Source organism: Toxotes jaculatrix, chromosome 6, assembly GCF_017976425.1.
Source record: "Toxotes jaculatrix isolate fToxJac2 chromosome 6, fToxJac2.pri, whole genome shotgun sequence".
Classification (NCBI taxonomy): Eukaryota; Metazoa; Chordata; class Actinopteri; family Toxotidae; genus Toxotes; species Toxotes jaculatrix.
In genome coordinates this window covers 3,525,948-3,536,690 of record NC_054399.1, presented here as the reverse complement: position 1 = coordinate 3,536,690, position 10,743 = coordinate 3,525,948, and the positions used below count along the sequence as shown (strand labels likewise).

Here is a 10,743-nt window from a genome sequence, read left to right as displayed (position 1 = left end):
GTGGAAAAGGAACTACAGAGGAGTCCTCTGACTGTCCAAAGAGAGGGCAACATTCATGATAAAAATAGAGGGTTTGCTCCAATTTTTTTCCTGCATGTGTTCAATTCTTATTGGTCAAGAGGCATTGCCCTGCCATAACATTACTAAAGCCGCCATACATTTTAAACACTGTTCAGTGTTTAAAATGTATGGCTACGCTGCTGGAAAAGCTACTGGAAAGTTCATCCACAATCAGTAAAACACATATTCAACAAAAAAAAGGTGAAAACAACTTGGGGTTGCAGGAAATTAAAGGTTTGTCATTTATTCTTAAAAAAAAACAATCATAGAAGGCACAGCCAAAGGATATTTTCATCACACAACACAAATGAAAGCATAGTGTAATCAAATGCATTGTGTAAAGTCAAGCCATGAATTAAAGTTGTATCAGATATCAGATATATCAACCATCTCTAATAATTCATTTTAGAAACAGGCCATTACAAACAACACCACCAAAAAAATGAAAATAAGAACTTTAAAACAAACAAACAAAAAAAACAGCAACCATTAACACTAAAAATCACACTGAATTTAGCACTGATCATTAGCACTGATCATTAGCACTGATCATTAGCACCATACTGTAGGACCTGCAGCTGCAGCACGCCTGAAGGATCCTGCCACTTAGATGTTGACCTCCGGTGAAAAGTAAAGTGAGGGCTACATTTTGAATATGGTTTCTATAATTAGCTGTCAGACTATGAAAGTGCTACTGTGCAGGTCTACTTTTCTCCTGAAAAACTGTACTTCAAGTTTCTGATTATCACTAAAATAATGTTAGTCTCTATCAAAAACTTATTTACAGACTAAATATAGTAAACTAAGACAACTGTTCAGTTAGCTGCCAGGCTATTTTGCTTCATCTATAATATACTGACCTATTGTTACTGTCAGTGTCCCATGAAACTGCCCTCTGACGATGTAAACTCTGTGTAGTCTTTGGACAGTACAGTACAGTATTGAAGGATTTCATTGCTTTGTTTGGTGGAGGTAGACCTAGGCATGACCCCACACATGAAATCAGAATTAGAAATACGCCAGACTTTATTTTACGGACATGAAGCACAGGTGTAGATTCTTGTCCTATTGAAAGAGAGGCCAGAGTTCACAGGCGGCTCGCTGTGAGACGTTCAGGAGACAGGCTTCTTTTGCTGTTAAATGCCTAAAAACAAGACAATGTTGTTGAATATATTTACAATTCTGGAGTTAATTAAAGCATAAACAAAGTCAAATAAAGCAGAGATCTTGAGGTACGTACCCTTGGGGCCATTGGTGTGAATGCGTGTTGTTAAGTAGAAAATGACACATATGAATTTGAAATAAAACTTATTGTTTGGTGGGACGGTCAAACGTTATAGAGACTTACAAGACGACGAGTTGGGCTGAGCGAGCGAGAGCGCACCGGGCTGGCACTCCTGCTCCGGCTCCGGCTTCTACTCCACTGCAAACAAACAGGCACATCACCACTAAATGCATGATCTTCTCCATGTACCTGCTCTGACATTATTCTCTAAAGCAACACCTGAATTAATAATGATATTTCATAATCAATGTAAAGTCCGAACCAGAGCGCCTCTCCTCGTCACAGCCTCGCCCTTCATTATTACAGCATTTCCTTCCGCCAAGGCTGGCCACACATGGTACATCACCAGAGGAGCAGTGAACTCTGAGTCATAGCTGCGACGATACCTGTCAGAGAGAGAAAGGAGGGGGGAAACGATGAGGGAGAGATGTGAGATCATATGTGATGTTGAGGGTGACATCTGCTGGTAGAGACATCAAATAACATAAGTGATTTGTTGCAGTTTGTAAGGTGCAAAAAGTTTGTTCGTTAGAACGTTTTATAATCGAAATGATTATTGTGACATAACAGTTTAATCCTTAAAGGCTTTCATTAGGGCCAAATTGCTGTAGAAGGGCAAATGTTGAGCAGCCCTGATATTATAGGATTTAGACACAGTGTTGTCCTTTGGACTGACTTGTTGTCGTTGTAAAGTTCTCCATCACTGGCAAAGGCCAAGTCAAGCGGCGGATCCAGAGTCTGCATGGCAAAGGCCACCCTGCATGTCTCCCTGATCAAGGAACTGATGAGGACAAAGTCCACTTCCGGTGGGAAGGAGATCCGAGGGTTCACATTCATGGCATTGATCACACTCTAGGGAGACAAAATACACAATCAGATACACAATCAGATACACTGCCTACTGTTGTCAAAGTCATGACAAATGAGTGATAAATTTAGTCTTACATTGACGCTCTCCTGTACATCATAAAGGTCCAGATTTCTAACAATGTAGTCCACAGCCGCATCCTCTAGACTTTCTGGTCCAAAGTGGGACGAGGACAAGGTCTTTCTCACGCGCAGCTTGAACTGACGGTAGGCTAGTTTTGCTGTATTAAAGGATTCCTGAGAGATGAAAACGCACAACACACACTTTAAAATAAATAAATATTTACACCTGCCAATCAAATAACCCTGAGCTAGACTTTTTTTTTGCTCATATCAACATGTGGCTCTGAAATAATTACAATCATACCACAACAGCAATGAAGATGATTTTCTGGACCATCTCTAAATCAGCAATGTAGCGTCGAAGCAGGGTCTGGGCCTCCAGACGCTCCACAGCATACAGGTCACTGAAGCGAGACACGAGGCGTGCGTGGCGGGAGGAGTTAGTGAGCTGGGCTCTGGTGGGCGACTCACTCCTCATGGGGCTGGAGGAGCGACTGAGCCTGGGCAAGGGGCTCGGTGAGCGACTTCTCACCAGCCTGACAGAGACGAAAGAGAAACACATAAAAACTATATCATCCTCATCATCATTGTTCGGTGTAGTGTTGTCAGTGTGTGCACTGTATACACAGTATTTGCATAATCTCACTGGGTATACATGTGAGTACCTCTCCTGCAGCATGGACTTCTCTGTGCTCAGGTAGGACACCTCATCTCTCAGCAAGCGAATCTGACGCTCATAGTCATCGAGAGCATCCAGCTTCCTCTTATAAATCTCCACCTGCTCATTCGCGGCTCGCAAACTGAAACACAGACACACATCACCTCAACAGCAGAGTACATGTTTTGCATCTGAAAGTGAGTATATTATTCCAGTAAACGACTGTAGCACCTACTCTGCTTTCAACTGTAATATTTCATCTTCAGTGGCCAGCAGAGTGGTTGCTGATTTGCTCTTTGTCACATCCAGTTCCTTCTGAGCATCAACCAGTCTGTTAAAAGATAGATTAGAAAATGTAATAGTATGCTTCTTGTATTTCCATGCATGTAATTCAGACATGGTGTAAAGAGAAGAGATATGTAAGAAATGTGTAAGTGACCTTTATATTCGTTCCCATGTCCGTGGACTTGTAGCCATTACATCTATACATAATCTGTTCAAGTTATATTATGAGCCTCCGACTGGCTGCAGTCCATTACCACAACTCTCCAGTTGTGTGCTTTTGTAAGTCAGTATTTGATGTCTACATTTCTCAGACTCACTCTGCTCTGACAGAGTCCAATTGCAAGCGAGTGGAGCACAGCTCAGTCTCCATCTTCTGCATGTCATTCTCATGGGAGACAGAGAGCTCCCTGATCCTCCTGTCCTTTTCCACCGACTCCTGATAATAAATACACCCAGTAACTACAACACCACAACGCCACAATAGAAGAAAAAGGATTTGAACTGTTTAAACTTTGTCACATATTTTTCTTTATAAACCATCATGTTACACTAAATTAATGTCATTTCAATGCATATCTTACTGAGACATTCTTTGATATTAGCCCTAGTAACAGATAATGTCACCTGTATGAGCTGTAGACTGGTGTCATCTGTAACTGAGGGCTTCGACATTGAGAAACAGGATCCAAGCCATGGCAGCAGGCGCGTTTTGAGTGTGTCCACTCCAGCGTAGTGTCCACCTGATTCATGAGGACAGATTAAAAAATAAATAAAAAAGAGTATGTGTTGAATTGTTCATAAGCAGTTTTGCTTTGTAATAGACAAAAAGGCCTAACTGCAAATATAAAGCTTACCTTCAGCAGCTGTGAGGTTGAGGATAGCAAACAACTGGCTCTGGATCCTGGCGGTTAATTCAATCAGTTCACAACATCTGTTCAGATTCTGGTCACAGGAAATGACCTAAGAGGATAAATATGACAAAATAAAGTATGTCAGTGAACAGAACAAACCATTTGCTGTGTGACATGAGGTGACTTTGAAAGTGTAAAATGTTATAGGCTGTCTCATTTAGGTTTGCTCTTTACTATTGTGCTTTACTTGATGATATATTTACTGTTAAAGCTACATATATAAAGTGTCTGTAGTGTTATTGTTTTCTTATTATTGATGAAAATAATTAAAGGGTGGATTTAACTCTCAAAGAACAAAGAGTCAGAGGATATCCACGAGAAGCAACAGATGCCCCAGGTTTCGCTGCAACAACAAAATGTTTAATTCCATAAATTGACTATTGTGATTTATGTTATAACCTGCGAGTAAATGTGCAAAGTATATGATAAATATTGCATAGCTGAGGATTAGAAAAACTGCTTCCGGTCCCTGTGCAAGGGACTGTCCCAGAGGATTTGTACCGGAAGTAACAGGACGTGAACCATCTCACCAGTGAAGTAAAGGATCTTTGGAATAGTCCAACCGTAGCCATGACAACCAGCGTCCATAGCAACCAAACTCTACCACCGGGAAATCAATGTAATCTTAACAGGTGCATTCCTTTGCTGTAATGTTTTAAATAACTTAATGCATTACCAAAACGCGTTATCCATAACTACAATAATAAAGTATAAAATAAAATATCGAAAGACAACGAAACAATAACCAGCTGACAGGCGCAGACAAAGCAAGTTTTCCTTTCCAGAGGAAGAGTGTGATGTTACCTGCAAACCTCTGACCAAAACTTAGATTTCAAGTTTACACAAATGTGACTTTCAGACATTAATTCATGGGATAACCGTCCTGGAACTGATAGCAAGGCTGGCCGAGGGCACTTGTTGAAGTGGCTTGGTCAGATTTAGGTCGGTCATTACTTATTGATGAACTTACATGGTAGTCCCTGTGCCAGTTCTCAAGCTTGTCCTGTAAGACGCTGAAGGAAGATGTATTGGTCAGTCTCCTTAAGGTGTCTGCCATATCCGTCCACAATGGGCTAACTAATCCTCGGATGTTTGAAATGTCCCTGAAGAGGACAACAGCCTTTAATCTGTGAGGGGCGTGCAGTAAAAATTCCTATCCTGGCAGCTCTCCCCACCTACGACACACAGATGCCAAGCACCGCCTCAGTTGTGGTAACCAAGCGAGGGGACGAGCCGGCAACCAGACCACACGTAAATAACTCGGGACGGATGAACTACGAGCGCAGCTCTCTCTCTCTTTCTCTTTCTCTGTCTCTCTCTCTGTGTCTCTGTCAGTCCTCTGAGGTGTCTGCTCTCCTGTGGTGAAAATACGATTGTAATGTCATACTGTCAAACGACACCAAAGGCGCGCAGAGTAAACCCTGTAGGTCAGTAACACTGATATGCTGCTGATGTGTCTATGCTGGATTAGATCCGATTATAACACAGGAGGTCATACTAAACTGAATTACACCTGCAGGGAGTGTTGTCAGGTCATTGCAATATTTAAAGCCAACAAACTAACAAGTGGTCTAAGATGATCACAGAACGAGGTGCAGGCTGCTGCAAACAGGAGGCAAACAGCAGAGCAACCATGTAGTAAAGTATATGCCCATTTGGCTTGGCATGTATTCAATGTAAGACAAATACTACTACTACTACTACTACAACAACAACTACTACTACTACTACTACCAATAAATTAAAAAAAAAAAAAAAATAATAATAATAATAATAAAATCTTGATTCCATCCATACATCGTTGAAATCTGATCTGCAGTAAGCACACACCATCACAACACACTCTAGATTTTCTAGGAATCTGCTTATATCTGCTTTATCACTGAGAAGTTTTGGTGTTAAACAATCAAACTGAAACCAGGGCTTTTTCACGTATAAATGCCCCTCGACATTTTGCTGTGCAGCGGATTGCTTAAATAAAACGAAGAGGCAGATGCTCTGAAAAACACTTTTAATTAATTCTGTTTCTGAGTGTTGAGTGAGATGTTATTGTTAAATCATTATTTGAGAAGAATAGCTTGTGGATGTCGCACTGAGTCTTCTGTTATGGTCGATTTGACAGTTCACCTATGGAAAATATGAATGGACATGTTTTTCTATTTTAGGATCCTTCTGCCATTGGCCGGTTGAACTTGGATTGGACCATGTTTTGTGATGGAAATGCCTCCTTTTTTTAACCCGCGCAGTCCAAATAAAATAAAACAAAACTGACCCACGTTTTTTTCTCGTTCGTCTTGACATTATGTTTTTATTCAGAGTTAACTTCCACTCATTTCAACGATTTACAGCACTAACAGTTTTTTCTTTTCACCTTCGACTGCGCAAAGTGGTTTGTCCCCGTTGCTCTGCAGGCAGGAGAGGGAGGGTCAACATGGCGTCTGAGCAGGTCCGTCATTCCAAACATTTGTGGTTATTCTTGCATTTTACTCCATTTTTGCCGAAGCGTTCGTTCGTTTTTAATGACATATACTGTCGAGTGAAACGATATAAAGAAAGAGAAATGTTTTGGGCTTTGTTGTCCGGCCCACGGTAATGTCAGGGCAATAAATACTGCCCTGTGCTACGGTAATCATGGGCAGCGTCGTGCAAATAAAAATGCTATTATTTTAGCAGCTTTAGGCCTGCTGTTTGACAACGAAGCAGGTTTTTCTGATATAGAGAGCATACACGCCGTGTAAAATGGGTTTATTTCTATTTTAAAGCTAAAATAAGTGCAGTTTATTTTTAGTCATGGCCGCAGACAGGGAGTCGCGGGGCATTTAACTGAGATGAATTCCAACGCTCAGCCCCACAGACGTGGAAAATAATTACTCAAACCTTAAGTTTGTTATGACTCTGGACACTGAACGTAGATAGGTGGAGACATTCCCACACGGAGAAACAGTTTTATTCATCCTTAGCGAGAACAGTATGAAAACAGTACATGCATGTGGAAAATACTCAGATTCTGAGGTGAATGAATCAAAGCATGGAGGTGGAGGTTTGATTTTAACAGGTCAACTCCAGCATTTGTAAGGAAATTATTGTTTTTGATGTGTCATTTTTGTGTCTTTAAATTAATTACTGATTGTTTAAAGTATTTCATATCACAAAAAGTATATGTTTTAGTGTTATAAGATTGTTTCCCCCTCCAGGAGAGTTCCAACGGGCCAGTGAAGAAGTCCATGCGAGAGAAGGCCATAGAAAGACGTAATATCAACAAGGAACACAACAGTAACTTTAAAGCTGGCTATGTTCCCATAGAGGAGGAGCGGCTTCATAAGACAGGTCTGAGGGGACGCAAGGGAAACATGGCTGTTTGCATCATCGTCCTCCTCTTCCTCCTTGCCTTAATTAACCTCATTGTGAGTACTACAAGTCTAGATGTGCTGGTCCATGGATCCTCTTCATTAAACTTTCCTGAAAAGTATAATTAAAAATAGAATCCAAGTGATCACTTTGTTGTTGCATGCTTGGTGAATCATGGTCTTTTACTATCCCTCAGATCACACTAGTAATATGGACAGTGATCCGTATCGGTCCGAATGGCTGCGACAGTATGGAGTTCCACGAGACTGGCCTGCTGCGCTTCAAACAGAAGGCGGACATGGGCATCGTCCACCCACTACACAAGAGCACAGTTGGAGGCCGTAAGGACCAAGACCTGGTCATCGTCGGTAACAATTACCCGGTGAGAAACTAGGCATATTTACAGTGAAGACTAAGCATTTTTTTAAAAAAGAAAAATGGCACATTAAAATCTCTTCTCTTTCATTTTATTTGTGTTGTTCAAGGTTGTGTTCCAGCAAGGCTCTACTAAGCTGAGTGTAGAAAAGGACAAGACCTCAGTCGTCAGTGATGTGGGCATATCCTTCACAGACCCTCGCACACAGAACACGTTCTTCAGTACAGACTTTGAAAACCATGAGTTCCATTTGCCAAAAGGAGTCAAAGTCCTCAGTGTTAAAAAGGCTTCCACAGAAAGGGTATGTATGTTGCTGATAACTGTCGGATTGCTTTAACAAAGAAGAGCTCACTGAGCACCCTCCATGTAAAATGAAGAAGACCTTGATACAGATTCAGTTTTCAGCATGGTGATGACTGAACATACACAGCCTAGATGATCTCGGAGTATCAGGGGAATAAGTATGTAAAAGCCCTTAAGTGGCCCCTGCCAGCACTCCCAGATTCTAAATTTGAATGTCAAGAGATGTATGAAGTTTGCAGTTCATCAGTGGCAGGGCCTGGGAGAATCTGTAATGAAAGCAAGTGTGCAGTGCTGATGAATGCAGTTTCAAGAAGACTCAAAGCTGTAATCGTCAACAGCAGTGCTTTGACAGGGCTTCAAAATAAAGGCCTGAATGTGAGGAAATTTTTTTCATTTTTCATCTTTGATAAACAAGAGAAAAATAATTTTCAAAACCTACAGTTTGTATTTATGGGATATTCTGTGTGATAACAGGTGGACTGTGAAAATATATTTTAATTGTAAATCACGTTTATATGTGTCTCTGATTGTCTCTGATTTTAGATCACTAGTAGTGCAGCATCTGACCTGAACATCAAGGGGGACAGCAAGGCTATTATTCGTGGTAACGAGGGGGTCAACATCATGGGCCGGACCGTTGAATTCAAAATGGGTGGAGGCATCGAGCTCAGGGCTGTAAGTATGGAAGTGTATTTAATATGACTTTATGTGAAAGAGTAAACAAACAGTTGCATAAGTACAGTGTAAAGCTGATGAAGATGGGACCCTGAGAGCACATGGATTATGGATTATGGATTTTCTTTTTTGCAGGAAAACAGCATTGTCCTCAATGGATCAGTCATGTTCAATGCCACACGCATCCCTAACTCTGCAGGAGATCTGTATTTCGATGAGGGTCTGGAGAGGTACAAGCTCTGCATGTGTGCAGATGGGACTCTGTTCCGCGTGCAGGTGAAGTATCCCAACATGGGCTGCCAGACGTCAGATAACCCGTGTAGAAAAGCTCACTAGGAGACTGGACTGGAATCTGCTGAATCTCACCACTGAAGTCAAATTACAAATTTTTACATATAGGATATTCTATAGGAAAGTCATCATGACTCGCACATAATAATACCTCCGTACTTCTCCTGACAAATTCTGTATTCCTTATTTTGTTTGCAAATCAGGAATTGTGTTACAGATTATACCACTTGGCCAAAGATATTAACATACATGCTGAAGTATTTTTATTGTTCTGCAGATTTGCCCATTTTATTTAAACTTGATTATGCCATGTAAGCGCTTTACACTCCTGTATTTAACATAATACTGTGGTTTACTCCGCCCATTGGTAGCAGTTAGAAGCTACAGCATTTATTTTTGCCTTACCGTCCAGTATTACTAATACACACTCAGTTGACAGTTTATTAGGTCCACTTAGCTAAAACTAGATCGGTCTAATACAACTGTCCAGCAGTAAACCCTCCGTGGTGAAGGTTACAATGTTCAGTTTTTATTGAAATTGTTTTAGAAAGGTGTTGATTCGACTGTATGATGATTTTGGAGGATGTGGTTTGTGGTGCTGCTGAACTGTGGTGCTTTATACAGATAGGTGCTCCTGTTATTCAGCCTAAATCTCACTGGTATAACTGTGGTGGACAAAATAACAGAAGCATCTGTCTGTGTAAAGCAGTACAGTTCCACAGAACCACAAACTGCAGCCTCCAAAGAGACCATAAAGTTGTGTCAACACCTCCCTAAAACTGAAGGGGGAGGATTTATTGCAGGACTGTTGTATTAGACTGTATTAGTTTTAGTTCAGTGTACATAATAAACTACAAACTGAGTGTACAAACCTTGGGGAGGGGTCGTATGTGATTTTATTTGCTGTTCATTGTTCCTGGCAGCTGTGTTTGATATTTTCTTTATTATTTTCACTGACAAGCGTGAGACACTATAAGATTTTATTGAGTTATGTGATACTTGTTGGTAAATTCCCACAGAATTTGGGATAAACTGTAATACGAAAGATAGATTTCAAGCCATTCAGTAATGCTAAAGGACAATAGGTCTTTTTCTGCACATCTTGGACTGTCCATCATGCACGTGCCAATGGATTTACAAGGGATGATATATGATACTATATATATATATAATATTCTAATTTTGTTGCTAAAGCTTTTTTACATCAGAGTAATACGATGTTGAAAAAAACAAGAGTGTTTGCACTACGTCAAACTACAGATAAACGCAAATCTCTTTAAATGTTCTTGTTGATGAATTGTCAGGAGAGTTTCAATCATCAGGAACTTGGTTTGAAGCCTGTATTGAGTGTTTTGAATTTTGTGCAATATAATATAAAAGATCTGACTTTTTTTTTGCTTTGTCTGTTTTATAACAGCACTGATCATTTGTTATTAATGTCATGAAGTAGTTGTTCTCAGAGCATTACAGACCTGATGCTTGTTGTAAAACAAAGGAGTGTTTTTGATGCACTAAATCAAAAACAGAAAAAAATGGCAACCAGCCTTATTTGAAAATCTGTCCAACATTTCATTGCTATGTTTGTTTCGATAAAGAAAAATGTTGCTATGTGAAACTTGTT

General features: G+C 40.4%; 2 protein-coding genes across 2 annotated transcripts; one reads left to right on the top strand and one right to left on the bottom strand.

Annotated features, from left to right (window-relative positions):
• Positions 1-618: 618 nt before the first annotated feature.
• Positions 619-5,186, bottom strand: spata18 (spermatogenesis associated 18). Its single transcript, XM_041040759.1, has 12 exons — positions 5,100-5,186; positions 4,073-4,178; positions 3,843-3,958; positions 3,536-3,654; positions 3,169-3,264; positions 2,941-3,075; positions 2,580-2,811; positions 2,291-2,449; positions 2,022-2,197; positions 1,608-1,731; positions 1,409-1,483; positions 619-1,204 (listed from the first exon to the last, which is right to left on the bottom strand). The coding sequence occupies exons 1-12, from the start codon at positions 5,184-5,186 to the stop codon at positions 1,148-1,150; spliced, it is 1,482 nt and encodes a 493-aa protein (XP_040896693.1). The 3' UTR covers positions 619-1,147.
• A 1,354-nt stretch (positions 5,187-6,540) lies between these two features.
• Positions 6,541-10,682, top strand: sgcb (sarcoglycan, beta (dystrophin-associated glycoprotein)). The gene is made up of 6 exons (XM_041041023.1): positions 6,541-6,575; positions 7,324-7,533; positions 7,674-7,859; positions 7,963-8,154; positions 8,700-8,831; positions 8,967-10,682. The coding sequence occupies exons 1-6, from the start codon at positions 6,561-6,563 to the stop codon at positions 9,165-9,167; spliced, it is 936 nt and encodes a 311-aa protein (XP_040896957.1). The 5' UTR covers positions 6,541-6,560; the 3' UTR covers positions 9,168-10,682.
• The last annotated feature ends 61 nt before the right edge of the window (positions 10,683-10,743 follow it).